This window comes from Hemitrygon akajei, chromosome 8 (genome assembly GCF_048418815.1).
Source record: "Hemitrygon akajei chromosome 8, sHemAka1.3, whole genome shotgun sequence".
NCBI lineage: Eukaryota > Metazoa > Chordata > Chondrichthyes > Myliobatiformes > Dasyatidae > Hemitrygon > Hemitrygon akajei.
In genome coordinates, this window is record NC_133131.1 from 142,536,959 (window position 1) to 142,556,546 (window position 19,588).

Genomic DNA, 19,588 nt, shown 5'->3' on the forward strand with positions numbered 1-19,588 from the left:
TTAACATAGATGGGCATCATGATCAGTCTGAGGTGAGGTGGATCGAAGAGTTCTGTGCTGTATGATAAACTATTGCCTTTTATATTAAAAATTTAAGTTCACCAATGAAAACAAAAAGAGCCTAAAAGCCACAAGATGACATTCAAATCCTCTTCAAAAAAATATACTGGTACAAAATATATGATAAGTGAAATCGATCCAGCAGGTATTCTGCGAAAGAATTTAACTATTGAGACTCAGCTTTGTACCGATGTTGACTTTACATCAAATTTTCCACAGCACACTACATAAAAACTCGACACTAACTCTTAGCACTAATTAGAACTCTTAGACTTTTTGAACTGCTATTACAAATACATGTACTACTACCCATTTTAATTACCTTTCAAAATGTATGTTACTAATTATCAATTAATGAACAAAAGTTGAAATTTAATATCTAATTTTTCATGTGCTCTAGAAAGAGGAAGAGAGGGAAATACATCAGCCTATTTTAAAAGCACAAGGCACAATCAACAATCTACGAATAAGAACGTCTTATTTTAAAAATGAACGATTTTTTGTTCTCTTTTTGCCTTTGGCTCATCTACTCCATCCTGACCTGCTACTCTGCCTAGTCCCATCAACTTGTACCTGTACCACCATATCCCTCCCATCCATGTACCTATCCAATATTTATTTTTAATTTTGAAATCAAACCTGCATCCACCACTTCTCTTAGCAGTTTCACCACCCTCTAAGTGAAGAACTATCTCTCCCTCACATTCCCCTTACACCATGATTTCTAGTCTCACCCAACCTCAGTTGAAAATGCCTGCTTGCATTTACCCTGTATATCCCCCTCGTAATTTTGTATACTGCTATCTAATCTCCCCTCACTCTCCTTTGCTCTAGGGAATAAATATAGAACACAGAAAACCCACAGCACAATACAGGCCCTTCGGCCCACAAAGCTGTGCCGAACATATCCTTACCTTAGAACTTCCTAGGCTTACCCATAGCCCTCTATTTTTCTAGTAATAAAGTTCTAATCTATTCAACCTTTCCCTATAACTCAGGTCCCCAAGTCCTGGCAACAGTCTTGTAAATTTTCTCTGCAGTCTTTCAATCTTATTGATATCTTTCCTTTCAGAAGGTGACCAGAGCTGCACACAATACTCCAAGTTCTTAATGTAATTTATAGTATATTTTATATTTCCACTGTACTGCTGCAGCAAAACAACAAATTTCATGACATATGTCAGTGATAATAAGTCTAATTCTGATTCTGATTCATCAATCTGTGGTTGGTACTGACAAAACAAATAAAATGATGTTGTTTTCAATTGAACTTCACTAACTTATTTTGATAATTCCTATAGAAACTTTTACATTGGTAAGTAGCATATTCAAACTAACTTTCCATGGGAAATTAAATAATTTTGTGTTAAGAAATCCCTCTTTAATATTGGCTCCATTCTTTGCTTAGCATTAGTACAGCCTGACCTACAAGGGCATGTGCTATAGCTGTTTGTATTCCTTTGATTGTATTCTCACTTTCCAATTTCATTACTTTAGTTTCACATTCCGATCCTCTTTTTAACTCATCCTATTATCATGAGAGGGTGAACCATGACTTCACCTTCTCATTGAGACACCCTTTGTTGTATCCATAGCAATCCTACCATCTCTGCAAATTAAAACTGATTTGTTCAATGTAAATTTATTATCAAAGTACATATATGTCACAATATACAACCTTGAGATTCATTTACTTGTGAGCATACAATAAATCTATAGAATAGCCGTAACAGAATCAATGAAAAACCACCCAGAGTGTTCAATCAGAATGCAAAATAAATTATTAACAATAATAATAAATAAGCAACAAATATCTAGAACACGAGATGAAAAGACCTTGAAATTGAATCCATTGGTTGTTTTCCAGTTTTGAAGAGGTCTTTGACCCGAAATATTAACCTCATTTCTCTTTCCACAGATGCTGCCTTATTGGACGAGTTGCTGTTTTCTTTATTTTAGATTTCCAGTATTGGCTAAGTTTGTTTTGTAAAACTTTCCAACTAGATGAAGTTGATTAATAAGGCTCTCCTTAAGCAAAGTAAAGAATGGCTACTTTTGTCACTGAAGCTAATCTTAAAGACAGTTTTCTTAATGAAGGTCAGTTGCAGTTAAGGAATCCAATTTCAAATATTTAAAGACTTCACTAACTTTGTGTTTACAGGAGGAAACTTCAGTCAAAAACTACATTTGAAATAAGGCTACAAAAACATTGCATGGCATTGTGTCTCATGTCCTACGTAAGCAGGATTCCTCCTTAGCAGCAAGGAACTAGTTTTACTTTCCTTTTAAAATGTGGCTATTCTGTGTACTGTATGTAAGATCTTATGCCAAAATATCATATGCAGCCATTCATAATTAACATCTGCAATCTAACAAAACCCAACATGTCGATCCAACATTTCCTGTATTTTATCAAAAAAGCTGATAGCAATTCCACTTCTTCTCGTGGATTATTGTAGCAGCTTTGGAAGAGTTACCGGCCAGCCACTTGGAGCACTTAATGTTATTTCTAAAACTACTGTTTGGACTAGCAGAAAAAAATACAGCTGAATAATGATTATTTGGGCCCTCTTCTGCACAAAATACATAATTTCCAAAATTTACTTGATTTCCAACGTACATCACAAACACCCAAACTTTAGCTCAAAATGTATTAAACTAGCAGTGTATGGTTTTGAAAACATAGAAAATGGGGATAATTTTGAATATAGTGTTAGCAGTAGGTTTTCTACAATCAATGATGCGTCCCAAGTCCACTGAGACCCAGAGGGGTTTTAAACAAACAAAACCTTTGTAGGATAAATAGAATGCCTTTCCTCTGTGACATTTGGAATTCTTTATATAAAATATAATCTTGACTATGTATAACTTGACTGATTACCAAGAAAAGCTACTAGCATCCAGAACAGTTACTTATTTTTATAATACCTACAACAAATTAATCAGATGTCTATGAACAATTGTATCAGATGTATTTTAAATATATCAAAAGAGGCTAAAATATTTGTAGCAAAACAATCAAACTTTATTGCCTAGAGACAGGAGATTACAGTTATAGATTTTCTGAGTGCACCTGCAGGAATCTCAGGGTTGTATGTGGTGATATACAAGTACTCTAACAAAATTTATTTTGAATTTTGAGATTCCAGATGCTGGAATCTGGAGGAACTCAGTGCATCTGTAGAGGGAAATGGATAATTTACATTTTGGTTTGAAACCATTCAACTAGACTTTATTGTCTTGATTATGGTTTCCTTACAAAGAGCAATGTCCTTACAATTCCACTCATCCAATGCTCCTTTTCGAGTCAGAACAGATTCAAATGAAGTTTAATTTGCCATCATCATTGAGCTGACTGACCACACTCCTTTCAACATAACATTCAGTGTCAAATGTCTGCTCAAAATCATCACAATTCAAAATTGCAAGGTCCTGGACGATGAGAGGAAATTGCATGAATAACACTATCATGTGCACCGAACAGAACAAAATGTATTCACAAAAAAATTGCCAGCTGAGAAAAATTTTAAAGATATAACTGACTGTCAAAGCTGTTCAGGACTTCGAATATCCCCAAGAGTTAAAAATATTTTACATATATTAAAAATCAAAAATTGCAAAATAAAAGAATACATTAGATTCTGGTTAATTGGGACACAGTGGGACCAGTACATTTCAGTCCAATTAAGCAGCTGTCTCAATTATCCAATGTTTCATGGAAATTGTTAAAAAGGGATAAACACAAAAATTAATTTTAACTGAGTACCAAATTATGTTTTTAGATTAAATACTGAACAAATTAGAACACTGCCAGTATACTACAGTACTATGAAGCTGTGTATTAGTTCCTAATAGTAATCAATGGAAGAATTGCATGTTGCCCTGTTCTTTTGATTGACTATAAATGAAAATTAGCACAAGCACCTAGTGCAGATAATGGACGGCCTTCAAACAATGCTTTTGACAATTGTATGATGTTGATACCTTCAAATTATTTGCAGTTCCTAACTTGCTGAAGTAGTGAAATCATTTCATTTTCTCTCCTGGCCATTTCTCGCAGCTGCAAGCCCGAATGCTTGAAATTGCAGTGAACAGAATAGTTCCGAATAGTCTTACTGCTTATTTCTCACCAACTATCAGTGACTAAAATCATTGCTTTTTGAACACAAACATACGCAAATGATGCTATTTAAAAACTGTTCACTCTGAGCATGGTGTAGTTTCTAACGGCCACACAAGTGCACGTGACTAACGCTAGTTACAAACTGTTTGTAACGGCCTCCTGTTCCAACTAAATGGCATAGTGTCCCAAAAAAATGAAAGATATCCCAGCCATTTTCCCAATTTGTTTTTGTTCTTTTAAGAGTTGTCCAAAATAAATGACTGCTCCAATTAACCAGCGGCCCTGATTAACCAGAATCCACTGTATTTAAAATACAAAGAAAGTCAGTTAAGCAAAGTCAATTCATTAAAAACATAAATGACCTCATTTTTACTTTGAACCCTTACAGCCATTCCTCTGTATTCAACTGTCTGAGCCTGGCACAAGTTCAGCAGACAGCTTATTCACACTTTGACACTGACCTCACCTTGGTCCAATTTTGGAGTGTGGTTCGGACATCACTGACAAAAACTGTCAACAACTGAGGCCATCTGCAATTGCTACCAAGCTGTACATTTAGGCCGATAAGTAACACACACAAAATTCTGCAGGAACTCGGCAGGACAGGCAGCTTTTGTGGAAATGAATAAACAGTCCACATTTTGGGCTGAGACCCTTCATCAAAACTGGAAAGGAAGGGAGAAGATGCCAGGTGGGGGAGAACCATTGACGTGTTGGGCTCATTAAGCAGTTGGCTGATGCAACCATTAACTCTATTCTGTTTGGGTAGCCTCCAATCTGACAGCATGAACACTGATTTCCATGACCTGGTAATTTCTCTCTTCTTCCCTATTCCCCATTCTGGCTCCCCTCTTACCCCTTCTCTTCTCCTCACCTGCCTATCACCACCCTCTGGTGTTTCCTTTCCTTTGTCTCATGGACCACTCTCCTCTCCTATCAGATTTCTTCTTCTTCAGCCCTTTACCTTTTCCACCCATCACCTCCATACTCCTCACTCATCTTCCCTCGCACACCCACCTCTTTTCCCTCTCACCTGGCTTCACGTATCAGCTGCCACCTTGTACTCCTTCCCCTTCCCCCACCTCTTATTTTGGCTTCTTCCACTTCCTTACCAGTCCTGATGAAGGACCTCAGCCCAAAACGTTAACTCCTTATTACCCTCCACAGATGCTTCCTGATCTGCTAAGTTTCTCCAGCATTTTGTGTGTGTAACTATCATGGTTTATTTGGGCCACAGTTTTAATGCTGAAATTAACTATCCAGATTTATAGACATGGTAGAGTTTGATACAGCACTCAAGTTTTTGGTTTAAAGTTTCACCATTCAGATGTGGAAATTTTGGTAGCAACAAGTGATACCATGAGTTTTGAAGGAACCAATATTCACAGGCAAGCATATCGGCTGGCTAATTTGATTTTATATATACATACAGTATACATAATTATAACATTAAATAGTTACATATAACTATACATACAACCTTACAGCTAACAAATAGCTGAAACCAATATTGGTATATTTCCATGTTGAATTGGTATGCTCCAGATAGACAAAAAATTATATCGAATCTGGTCAAATAGTTGAAACAACAAAGCAATAAACCTAAGATAGGATTGTGGTCAAATATGAAATGAATAGTATAGTTGAAATTTTTGTTTGCTCTTCTCTGGTGGTCAAGGTCAAGTCAACAGATTTATTCATTTTCATACATTTCCAGTGATTAGGGGATGCAATAGATCAGGCCTGGACCATAGCAAGGCAATTTGTCTAGGCAACCAGTCACAACTTTCTTTAAATAGTCTTTATCATCAATAGCAAAATAGGTTTTCTATTAATTGAAGCTACCAAAGATGGCTACCAAATGCACCATCCTCAAGATGGGTCACAAAGCAATTCCTTTATGTCTTTTTATTTTAGATGTGGTTCTGCTACTGTTGGAGCCTGTTGACTACATTTTGGTGGTGCATTTTTGGTTCTAAGAGGCTGTAAGCAAAATGTGCGACATGGAAGCCAGAAATGGGGCCTGGAGATGGGGCCCGAGCCCATGACCAACTCCACCTCTCACCGATTAATGCACCGAAGAAGAGTGAAATCATCAACTCAAGTGCAGAAGGCGAGCGGGTGTTCAGCGCCATCTACCAGCCTCTCGCTTGCTGCTGCAGGAAGAATGTGGCGGTTTCTCGCTCACTGCTCCTGAGAGAAGGTCCTTGCGTTACAGCAATCTCTCTCTCTCTCTCTCCCCCTCGATGCAGTTAGAGGATGGTGCAGGAGCAAGGTTTAATCGACCTGGTTTGTAGACTGGATGTTATGATTTGTTCTACTTTCTGTTCACTCCTCTTTCTGTTGCTATTTTTGGGCAATTTTTGAATGGGGTGGCCTGCAGATAATGAACACTGAGCTGAAGCAAAATATGCCTTTTGATTTTGTGTTTTATTTTGTGTTTTCATTTAAAAAAAATTTGTTAGCATTTGTGTAATTTTTTTGTGAGTGGGGGAGGGGTTTAACACCTTTACTTTGAACAGGTTCTTTTGTTCTTTGTTTCGTGGCTGTTTGTGGGAAGAGAACTATCAGAGTTGTGCACTGCTTACATACTTCGATAATGAATGTACTTTGACTCCTTTAAGAAGTACAGGTGCTGGAAATCGTAATCAAAAACTTAATGCGCCATGAATGTTTGGCAGATTAGGTAACCCATGCAAAGAGGGAAACAAAAAGTGAAGAACCTTCATCAAAACTGGAAAAGTTAAATCTTCTCTACATTTTTCCAGTTATGATGAAGAGTCATTGACCCAAAACATTGCTTCTCTTTCTACCAACACTAACTGATTGGCCGAGCGTTTCCATTATTTTTGTTACTTCCATAAAGATAGGATGGTGGGAAACAAAAGAGGGCAATCAGAGGAGAGTAGTTACTGTAAGTTAGAGAAATCAATGTACATGCCTTCACGTTGGCAATTATTCTTAACGTGAAAGTAAAGGAGGCTGAAAACAGACATGTTGGTGTGGATGGGAAGTGGAATTAAAATAGTTGACCACCAAGAGATTCCGGCTGTTATGGCAGACATTGCAATACCCCAATATTCACTGGGTCTCACTGATGTAGAGAAGGCAATGCTGGGAATGCTTGGTGCAATAAACAGCAATTCATTCACACGTTAAGTACTACTTGACCTGAAAGGAACACTTCAGGTTTGGCCCCTCCTACTTCCCCTCTGATCCCTCCTCCTTTTAGCTCCCACTGCCCCCATCACCCCCTTTCCCCTCCCTCACCCTTTCAATCTGCCCATTACCCACATGTTCCTCCTGCTGGTTCCCATCACCTTCTTTATTCATTGGTCCAGTGAACTCTCCTGTCAGATTCTACCTTCTTCAGCCACCTGCCTATCAACCTATCTCACCTAAGTCCACCTATCACCAACCAACACATGGTCCACCCCTTTTCCCAGCTTTTATACTGGCTTTCTCCCTCTTTCTTTCAAATGCTGATGCAGGGTATCAATCCGAAATGCCAACTGTCTATTTCCCTCCGTAGTTGCTACTTGACTCAAAGGTCCTCTGATATTTCAGTGCTCTCCAGATTTCCAGCATTTGTAGTCTTTCATATCTCTATTTTTATTTGGTTCTCATTTTAGCGGCAACATACAAACAAGGGAAAGTCTGCAGATGCTGGAAATCCAAGCAACACACACAAAATGCTGGAAGAAATCAGCAGGCCAGGCAGCATTTATGGAAAAAAAATTCAGTCAACGTTTCGGGCTGAGACCCTTTGGCAGGACAGGCGAAGAAAAGATGAGGAGTGGCTTTAAAATGTGGGGGGGGGGGGGGGGAGAGAGAGAAAGATGAGGTGATAGGTGAAAGAGATAGGCTGGAGAAAGGGGAGTATGACAGGAGAGAACAAAAAGCCATGGAAGAAAGGGGGAGGAGCACCAGAGGGAGGCGATGGGCAGGTAAGGAGATAAGGTGAAAGAGAAAAGGGGATGGGGAATGATGGAGAGGGCACTGCGACCATTACGGGAAGTTCAAAAGATCGATGTTCATGCCATCAGGTTGGAGGCTACACAGACGGAATATAAGGTGTTGTTCCTCCAACCAATAGACATTTACAATCAAAGTTTCATTTTTAACTGTTTTTCTGTTGAATTTTGTAGGGAAATAAAACAATCACAATATGCATAACCCAATAAATATACGCTTGCAGTGCTTTAATGCACACAATTTTTAAACTACCTAAACCAAATGATGACTTGTATTATTCTTAAAACAGGTTATTCTTCTTTGGAGGATTACACAATCATCGCTGACTCAAACCTGAACTTGTTCATACCTGAAATCACTAAATAACAATCTGAAGCACTGAGTACAGGAATTGGGACATTATATTACAGAGACTGCACGGAGTATTGTATGCAGCTCTGGTCACCATGCTCCAGGAAGGATCTAATTGAGCTAGAGTGTGTGCAAAAAAAAAGATCTGCAAGTATGTTGCTTGTTTTGGTGAGACTGAGTTATACAGTCTGACTGGAGAGACTGGGGCTGTTTACCCTGGAGCATGGGGGGGCTGAGGGGATAGAGGTCTATAAAAATCATGAGGACATAGAGCATAGACAGGAGAGATAGTCAGTGTCCTCTGCACCCCACCAGCACCACCACCAAAGGGGTACGGGATTCTAGAGCTACAGGATTAAAGTGAAAGGGGAACACTGGAGACATTTTTCCACACTGAAGTAGTGGGTATTTGGAATGAGCTGCCAGAGAAAGTGGTAGCAGCTGGTATGAATTCAACATTTAAAAAACTCTTGGAGAACTACATGGATAGGAAAGATTTAGGCAGATATGGTCAAAGGCAGACAAACTCAAGACTAAGAACAAGATGGGATGGTACAACTCTTGGATTCTATTAAACATTCCTGATTTTATTTTTCTTAAAAGATTCAGGATTTCTGAGGCCATTTGGAATATCCAATTTTTCTTTTGGTTGTAGACCAGACAGAACTGACTTACAGAAATAATCTGTCCCAACCATATCTCACAAAAGCAAAAAGTAAATTAAGCCCATTTATTGTGTATATAGTAAGTTAACAAGAGGCAAGAGGATTCATTTCAAAATTCATTTATGGTTTTCAAATTTCCTTAAAAGATACAGGATAACGCCATTCTGTTGTCAGTTCTCAAAACAATACCATTTCCTGTTTGTTTCCCTATGGACTCAGGTACGACCACTAACAATCTCCTGCAAATTCCCATCCTGCCTCGTTCCTTCAGGTACCTTATGGTAGCCATTAACCAAGTTCATCTTTGGGAAGTGGGAGGAAATTGGAGCACCTTGGGAAACTCACTCAGTCACAGAAAGAAAGTGCAAGCTCTCCGTCATACTGGAGATCAGTATTGAACCTAAATTACTTAAGCTGACAGCTGCACAATGCCTGGCCTATAATAAAGGTAAATTAATGTCGAATCAACAGGTTGAATTGTACAAAATGCTCAGGATGTTCCTAATGACTTAATGTTACTATTATCTGATTGGTTATAAACTCCATCTGGCTCCTAATGCTGTGTTTTTCTTTGTTGTGGTTAGGATACGGTTCTGATATCTGCACTGTCTGTACATTAACATTTTGCACCTCTGATCTATTTGTCTAATGAGCTCGAATTCATCACATTTGGTAGCTTTTTAATTCTGCATGAGCAACATTAATCCACTTGAGGTCTTTATCCACTTTATCCAGGGTAAATTTTTTTCAAATTACTTGCTGGCATTATTAAGACATTCTTTCATTTGGCATTATTTGAATTATCTATTCAATCAATACCAAATGAGAGAATATCTTAATCACCAAATCAGAATCTTGGCATCTCTGACAAAATACATTAGACTAGAAATAAAAACATAAATTCCTGAAAATACAGACAACATAATGCCTATAGCAATGAGTGTTTCCAGCAATTTCTGTTTATATTAGAGATTTTCAACATCTGTAGATTTTTGATTTTCATGCAATACACTGTTCAGTATATAAATTGTAGAAAGGATATTTGTCCAAACAAAGGTAAGATAAATACAATTAAAATATATTTTATTTAAAAATTTATATTATAAATGTTAAAAAGATCTATGCAAAATCATAACAAACATTAGCAGTTATGCTGATTTCTCCTTCTGGATTAAAAAAAATGTACTCTCCCCCTCCCATCTTCTATTCCCCACTCTGGCCTTTTACTTCTTCTCACCTGCTTACCATCTCTTCCTGGGTCCCCTCCTCCTTTTCTTTCTCCTATGGTCCTCTTTTCTCTCCTATCAGATTCCTTCCTCTCCAGCCCTTTATCTTTCTTACCCACCTGGCTTCAACTATTACCTTCTAGCTATCCTCCTTCCCTCCCCACCCACACCTTTCAATTCTTTCCAATCCTGAAGAAGAGTCAGGGCCCAAAACGTTGACTGTTTATTCGTTTCCATAGACGCTGCCTGACCTGACGAGTTCCTCTCACATTTTGTGCTGTGTTGCTTTGGATTTCCAGCATCTGCAGACTTTCTCGTGTTTATAAGAGCTTGAGTGTTGTTTCATGGGGGTGTTAAATGAATGAAAACGGCCCGGATGATTAAATACAATAAACCCCACGTCTACAGAAACTTCACATTTTCAACAAAATAGCAAATTGAATTTACTGGATTAGAAAACTTGTCTAACTGAAGGTGCAGTGCACTTGTACTACCTGTAGAGGGCTCTAATTCTCTTTGTAAATACTATAAGTACATTAGTAATGGCTGAGTCAGCATAGTCGTGTAAAATCCCTTGATTTTGTACTGCAGTAGGAAAGAAACAGTCCCAACCTGTCACAATGTATAATCCTGTTACTTCCCTGATAATGAGCCAGTTTACTTTCCCATTGTAGTGAATGTACTGAAGAACATCACCATGCAATATTAATTGCAATATAGTAATAGAGATCTCTCTTCATCATGCTGGATTTCCTGTATCCTCCAGAATGCGCAGTATGCACAGTAACATTAAGAATCTTGTGTGTTACTAAACTATTGAGATTTTGTTCTGTACATTCCTACCCTGAGACCCAATCCCACTGCCATTCATTCTTACAGACACAGATTCCTGGCTACCTTATCGGGAGACTACAATCAGTGTGGATCAGTAATAACACCTCCTCGCTGGCAATCAACCCAGGCTCACCTTTAAGATGCATGCCTCGCCCTCTGCTCCAATCTCATGATTGATGACTAAGTATAGCACTTAATGATGTTTATAAATTCTCTGATAACACCACTGTTGCGGGCAGAATCTCAGCTGGCAACAAGGAGGCCTACTGGAGAGAAATGGATCAGCTGGTTCGGGGGTGTCTCAACACCAACCTTGCACTTAAATATCAGCAAGACCAAGGAAATGATTGTGGACATCAAGAAGGGGGAAGTCAGGGGACATCAGTCCTCACTGAGAGGCCAGTGGTGGAAAGGTTGAATGGCTTCAGTTTCCTGGGTGTCGCTATCGCAGAAGATCAATTGATGTAATTACGGACAAGGCATGCCAGTGGCTCCAATTTGTGAGAAATTTGAGGAGATTCAGTGTATCACCAAAGACTCTTTCCAACTTTTACAGATGTATGACAGAGAGCATTCTGACTGGTTGTATCACAGGCTGGTACGGAGGGTCTAATATGCAGGATCACAAAAGGCTGCAGAGGGTTGTAAATTCAGCCAGCTGCACCAAGCACAACCCACCCCACCATCGAGGACATATTCAAAAGCTGGTGCCTCAAGAATGCAGCATCCTTCCTAAGGACCCTCACCTTCCAGGGCATGCCCTCTTCTTATTACTACCATTGGAGAGGAGGCACAGGAGCCTGTAGACTCACACTCAATGATCAGAAACAACTTCTTCTCTTCACCATCAGATTCCTGACTGGTCCATGAACACTAATCATTTTCTTTGCACTATTTTTATTTAATTTTGTAATTCATAGTAATTTTATGTCTTTGCCTTGTACTGCTGCTGCAAAACAACAAATTTTGCATCATCTAAGTTAGTGATAATAAATCTTATTCTAATTCTATACAAGAAAACTTTGGAAGCGGATGAACTACCAGGAACACAGTTCAGGATTATTCACATTATGTAAAAGTGGTGCTCTAATAGATGAACAATAAAACCACAAATCAGTGTGTATATTTACAGAATTAACTTTTTGTAGTTTGAAAGGGAAGAGCATCTGATGGTTAGTTTCAACTCCATATGGAGAACTACTATTACTCACATAACTGAAGTAAGCTGTAAAGAAGGGTATTCTTTCTGTTTATTTACTCTTTTTATTTAAGAAGGGTCAATTTTGGACCCTTTTAGTTATAAGGCCATTGGATTGCACAGGTTATTAATGAAAATCCCATGTTTCTAGTATTCTCTTGTGAGTAGGAATATCTATTTAAAATAGTTAGGAATGTGATTTTTATGCCCTTGTATTGCTTTGTTAACTTACCGCCAGTTACGTCACTGGCGTTTAGGGCAGCAATGAAGTTCCTCTATCTCTGTCTATCCATGCTGTTGCAGGCAGATGTAAGATTCTTCATTGCTGTTTCTGTAACAATTTCACTTTACCAGTCAGGGTTGGTAGCCTTGAGCTGAGCCCCTGAACCTGGAGGACCAGTGGACCTCTCCTAGTCTAGTCTCTACCCTTTGACCCAAGGGCCAAAGCATACAGCCCTGACTCCAGCCAACAGAGCTCTCCAGATCATTGATGCATGCAAGCGTCTAAACCCTATGACGTAATGGTCCTCCTGGAGGGAGCTTTGTGAAAGCCCACATTTTATGCTTTCTATTTCAAAGATATAGTTGTATATTTGAATGGTACAGTTAGTACTTTAATTAGAAGTCACTTTGTCTTATTGCTATCAGCAGAAACAAGAATGAGAAGCACCAGTATCAGAAGACAATTGGTTAGACAATTACTAAGATCATACTCAAACCAAGTCTTCAGGTCCCTGTTTCTATTGATCCCATTATCCCTCAACATTCTTCAATATTTCAAAGGTTCAAGGGTTAATTTATTGCCAAAGTATACAGCTCTGAAATTCTTCTTTGCCAGACAGCCATGAAACCAAGAAAGAAAAGAAAGGCAGTACAATCATGAACCCCCAAATTCCTCCTCCCTGAGCAAAAAAAGAGAAAAAATGGAACAAGCACATCAACCCCCGAGTTCCCCTCGTCCACACACACGAAAAATTGAGAAAGATCAGGCAAAAAACACAGAATACAAAAAAAACCTAGGACTGAAAGTCCACAACCAAAATGCAGAAAACCTGGGCAACATTCTCCCTCTCTGTAGCAGAGAAATCTCCCCGCTCTAATAAAAAGCCAGTCTCCCCGCTCTATGCACAGCGATCTCACCAGCGATGTTTAGGACAAAAATCAACCTTAAACTTTCTGTCCTCACACAGGCAGATTCCAAAGCTTCCTGCATCCTAAAATGTAACCCCTTCTCTTATCTATGGTTCCAAATACTCCCACCAGCAGAATGCGCTTGCCTGTATATTCCATCAACCTGCTTCACAATCTTATATGTTTGAATGACACCACTACCTCCCAATTTTCCAAACTTCAGCTCAATATCCCCTCAAACATCACACCTTCATCCCAAGAATCACCCAGTCAATCTGCCCTCCACCATGTCCTAGGAAATAGGGAATCGGTACTCTAAGTGTGGTCTCACTACTGCAAACCGGCTTTGTTTCCAAAACCTTCCTAATCACCTGCTATACTACCTTTGATTAATATCACACTAAATGTACCAATGCACCCATATTCTTTGATACAGTATTTATTAGTTCCTTACTATTTTAAAAATATATACTTTTTCTTTCCTTAAAAATCTTCACATTATATTCTCTCTGCAAACTTCTTCCTCACTCCCTTAGTCTGTCCATATCTCTGTCAATTATTTTGGTGATCTCCTCACAGCACGGTTTCTCACCTTAGAAGAAAATCAAAGTTAAAATGAAAGAAGGGAATTGGAAAATCTTTTCAAGAGCCGAGAGGGGGAAAAAAAACAGGGCAGTAGAAAGTAATTGGACAGCTCTATCAAGAGACAATGGGCCGAGGAGCAGAAAGGTCTTCTATATACACTGAAGGATAAAGCAAAGAAGGTATTTCAGCCCCTGAAATTTGTGCTGGCTCTATGGCAGATTTATCCAGCATCACATGCATTCATTCTCTCCTCGAAATCCTCCAATTTTCTTTTGTTCCTTTCTTGATAAATATTTATCCAGTACTTTCCGAATGCCACAATGAATCTTTTTTTTAAACCTACTTTATCTCGTCTACACACTGACACGGCATTCATGATTTTAAGCACTCCGCATGGAACGTTTTCCCCCTGCCACTTCCTTTTTTTTTTGGCCATCTAATTTCATTCAATGTTTGCCAATAGGACCACTTTCTCCCTCTCTGCCCTGACTAGACTCATGATTCAAACACCCTTGTCACAATCTATCAAACTTCTTTTCCCAAGGAGAGATTCTCCAATCTATCCATATAAATCTCTCAACTCTGGACTCAATTTAGTACGCTGTCAACTGCCATCTGTCATACCAACCCTTTCTTAAGCTTAATTTTACTCTCCATTTGATCATCCGGGAGGTCTGACTTGACTTGATCTATCTTTCTCTCTCGTGGGAATGTACTTAAACAATTCCTGAACCCTCTCCTCTTTGAAAGTGTTTCCCCTATTTGCCTTCCAATTTTGGATTCAAATTTAACCAAGCCAGATCTGTTCTCATCCCATTGAAAATGGCCCTCTTCCAAATGACTATTTTTACCATATGCTTTTTCCCTTAAAAAATAGCTAATTTAAAGCAACACACAGAAAATGCTGAAGGAACTCTTATGATGACAATTCCTTTTTTTTCTTGCTGTTGATATTAACTCCTACCTCATCCCCAGGATTAAGGCTTGCTTGGTATCTTCCCTCCGGTGTCAGAATTGCACGGGTCAAGAAATTGTACAGGTATAAACCAATGCTGAGGAAAGGATGAAAGTGTGTCATTCACATACCCCTATCAACTTGCTCAGGGAATTGGAGAAATATCCTCAAGAACTGGGGAAACAAAAGCCATTCTTGCAAGAAATTGTATAGCTCTCAGCAGATCCCATTTTAAAGCAAACAACTATGCTGTCTAACCTTAAAAAGTAACAAGAGATAATCGGGGATGACTGCTAAATAAGAAGTTCTTCACCCACAGTTGCAAAATATGGAATGCAGTTAAGGGAAGTAGTGTAAATATATTTAAGGGGAAACCAGACATCAAGAGAAAGGAAAAGATTTGCTGAAGTTAGAAGATGGCTGGGAGGAGGTTCACATGGTGTACAAATAACAGCTTGGACTGGATTCCTAGAAAGTTCAGTCCAGAAAGAGTAACTCTAACTGTAATAAGGCAAAAAAATATATGGGTATCTTGAGAACACAACAACATTTTAAAATTAAAAAAATCAGGATTACTTCTCACTTCAATCCATTCTCATCACCCCATCATTTACGTTTCTTTTTCCTTTGTTCTTGCAATAATCCTGTCTCTAATCTGACCAACATAAGAAAGATTAATTAAAAGGGTTTGGTCATATATATCTATATATACACACACCTAATGCTCAAATTTGTTGATTCTGCCATTTATCATTTGTATGACCCAAGTGTGCAACTATGAAAATACACCAGTGAGAAATGTAATGTTTCATCTTCATAGTACATACAGCTTCACACAGTTTCTGCTTTAATTTTAGGATAGAACAATCAACTCACGATAATATATCAATCATTTGTGATATGATTTTACTGATTACTGACAAGCAGCAATAAAAACGTGAAGCAGCACTCAACATATGAAGCAATATTTCTGCTGTTTGCTTATTAGACAAGATAAACTTGTGATTCTAAATTGCAGTAACAATACTAAAAGTTTACCAAGCCAGTATACACAATAATGGCATTACAGGAAACTATACTACTTTATAAAACATAGAACAAATCACTTCAAATCATAGATTATGAATTATAATGATAATTTGCACATTAGAATGAAAATCTTCAACCACAAATAATTTTAGTTATAAACTCATATAGCACTGTTTAGTATTAATAAAAGCTGAGCTCAATATATGAATGTTCACTGCTAACTCTTTGCAAAATCTTGCACGGCATAAATATTTTTATTCACCCTACACTGGCATAAATATTTCATAAAGACTCACCAAGCAGGCATCCTTTAGGGGTCTTATTAAGGCTTTGAACAATACAAACATACAATATCCAGTCCATATTTATAATTCTTGTTATAGATTCCTTCATGATGCTTATCGGTGGGGGTAGAGTGGAGAAAATACCTGCAAAAATAGAAAACCATTTTTAGTGATTTTATAAAATCTTAGTTGCAAGCAATACAAAGATGTCAATCATAAAGTTTCATACAAGATGTAAGAATTACCTGCATTTATTAAGTGTCAATGTTTGTAGTAACACAAGTAGCTTAAAGGTTAGGGTTCTTAAATATCATCCATTAAGGCACTACAATACACACAAAATTCCTTTAAAAGGAACTTTTTGCCTATGGAATATAATCCATTATTCCTTAATGATTACTCAAGCGCATGGTTGGTGAATCCTGGGTGTTTAAGTAAAAAATAAATCATAAAATACTATATTGGATTTGTTTCAATATTCATTTGTTCACTACAAAAATTCACTGGAGGAGTATTCAAATGTGATTTAGATACCGTAGATTCCGGATTATAAGCCGCTACTTTTTTCCCACGCTTTGAACACTGCGGCCTTTACTACGGTACGGCTAATGCATGGTTTTTTTTCATGCCGCCAAAAACATTTTGCCTCGTAACAGTAGACCAATAAAATTGATGAGTAGTTCACAGAGGTCCAATGAAATTGTACGATAAATCAAGCGCACTTTCACAATTAAATTATTGTAAATCAGTCATTTGTACTCACCCTCATCAACATGGAAAACACTCGAAGAAAAGCATTGTGCTGCCTTTATGGCAGTTAATTAGTTTATAATATTTTCGCTTAGTAATTCATTTGTTAGTATTTTCTAGTTAAAGTTAGAAGTGTTTTAAGTATATTTGTTTTCTGTACTACATCCCGGGATGCTATGACGTCACATCCGGTTTCGCCGCGTCTTGTGGGGAAATACCGGTTTGCGATAAACGGAAAGGAGGGGGCGAGCGCATTAGACCCGCGTGATGATGCAGCTTTTAAGTTAAAGGCGATCAATAACTTTTCCTGGTAGGCTGCAGTATATATTTTTTTACCAGTCGTTAGGAGATATTGGAATGTTGTTCGTGCACTGTTCAGTAAAAAAGTATACGCAACGTAATTTGTGTGTTACCGATACGTATGTATATTTAAAAGTAGCCGTGTTACAGGCACGGTTCGAAAAAAAGCATTTGCAATATGTATTTGTTTATGTTACCATACGGATTTAATTAAAAGTTAAAAAATCCTCACGTGTAATATCTTTCTGTGTAAATATCTCATATTACAACGTGGGATACCTGCGGCTTAAAATCCGGTGCGGCTTGTACAAGTACAAAATTGATTTTCTTTCTAAAATTAGAGCCTGCGGCTTTTAATCAGGTGCGCTCTGTAGTACGGAATCTACGGTACTTCATTTTCTTGAAGTCTGATGATTGTATATGTATTTTGTAGTCAGTCCATCAGTAATCTATGCTATAATAGTGAAATAAAATCAGAAAATGCCGGCAAAATGTAGTACATTAGGAAGCATCTGCAGAGAGAGGAAGAATTAACGTTTAAGGTCAGTGGCCTGTTGTCAGAATCGGTCACAGTGAAAAACGTATGTTTTAAGTTGCAGAGAAGGTGAGGGATGAAGACACAAAATGAAACGTACAAGATACTAAGTCATGAAAATCACAATAGGACTTGGTGCAATAGGGGGATGAATGACAGTTAATAGGGCTGATCTGTCCAAAGGATTGTAAATAGAAGAAATTGAGTGAGAGCAGTAGAGAGAGTAATGATACTATAAATCAAAAATAGAGGAGAATACTGGTACTACTCCACAGATCAGATGGCACCTGTGAACAGAGATAAAGGTGAGTTAACATTACAGATGTCCATTTCTGATGCACACTGGAAAGGCCAGTTATCTGAAACAGTTGAATTCTGAATTGAGTCCCTTAGAAGGAAGATGAAATGCTATTTCCTGAGCTTTTGCTGTGATAGATATTTGCTTCTATCTCATGTTTGCTAAGCTTGCTTTCTAAACAGCAGCTGCCATTTGAAAGGTCACAAGCAGTAATCAGTAAACTTCCACTAACGGTTTGTTTTGTTTTAACTTCATGGTCGTAAGTGGAAGTCAGTCTTCAGTTCTTAAAGTGGGAATGAAAAGCTCTGTATATAGAACAGCTTTACAAATAGGCTCTGTATCTGGAGGAAGCCCAGCCTGTAAAGAGTCAGTGCACCTGCCTTATTACTTATTGCTCAAGAGTACAGTATAACACAGTGGGTTGTTTCAAACAGACAAACTGACTTTTATGTTGCTTAGTTCAAGAAAGCTTGTAGAACAGATGGATGGTACCATTTAGCATATCAATAACTGTTTATAGTTTGAAATGTTTAAGTACTCAAAGAAGTTAGTTTTACAGTATGAATAATAGCTAGCTAAGATCTATGTCCTGAAAATGCTATGAAACAGATTGTGTTGAAAGGACATCTGTGGAGATATCACATGCTTGTGAAGTCATTCAAGTGGCAGGAAAGAGCAGTTCAAGCTTAATAGGAATGGGGTAAGGAACATCAAGAAACATGGAAGAACTAGTTTCTGTAATAGACAGCTTTTCTGGATCTTTGGTGTGCCTTTTTAGTTTATAGGAATTGTGCCTGTGTTTTGGAAATCCTTAATCCTTTAATTTTGAGAAATACTTTGTATTTCGGAAATGGTGGGTCCTTTAGAAATGGTTTGTAATTGGGAAATGTTTGAAGATCAAAATCCTCTGTGAGATTTAAATGTGTTTTAATAATGTGTGGATTTAAACATGCATCACTGTAAATAAGTGAACTTTATTAGCTGGAAGTATCTTCTCCTTGGTATGGGGGGGACTCACCACTCGAATAGTGGTATTGACAGCTAAGCTCACCATGGAGAATAAACAGAAAAGTAAACTAGTCTTTGAAGATTGGGTAGTTATAGAGTAGTCGTGGCTATTTATATCTGATACGGCTTAAAGTCTTTGAGTTTAAAACTACATGGTCAGCAAACCCAATACCATCACAATGTTGCATTTCACTGGAACATTGCAGAAGGTCAAAGACAAAGGTGACAATGCAAGAGCAATGAAGAATTAAAGTGACAGGCGATAAGAAGCTTAGTTTCAC

General features: G+C 38.0%; 1 protein-coding gene across 1 annotated transcript in view; it reads right to left on the minus strand.

Moving 5' to 3' along the window:
- LOC140732319 (enhancer of polycomb homolog 1-like) overlaps nucleotides 1-19,588 on the minus strand; it is a 193,818-nt gene that overhangs the window by 124,853 nt on the left and 49,377 nt on the right. The window contains exon 2 of the mRNA XM_073054791.1: nucleotides 16,429-16,560. Coding sequence (XP_072910892.1) covers nucleotides 16,429-16,479 — 51 coding nt within the window. The 5' untranslated portion in view covers nucleotides 16,480-16,560. The remainder of the gene's footprint in view (nucleotides 1-16,428; nucleotides 16,561-19,588) is intronic.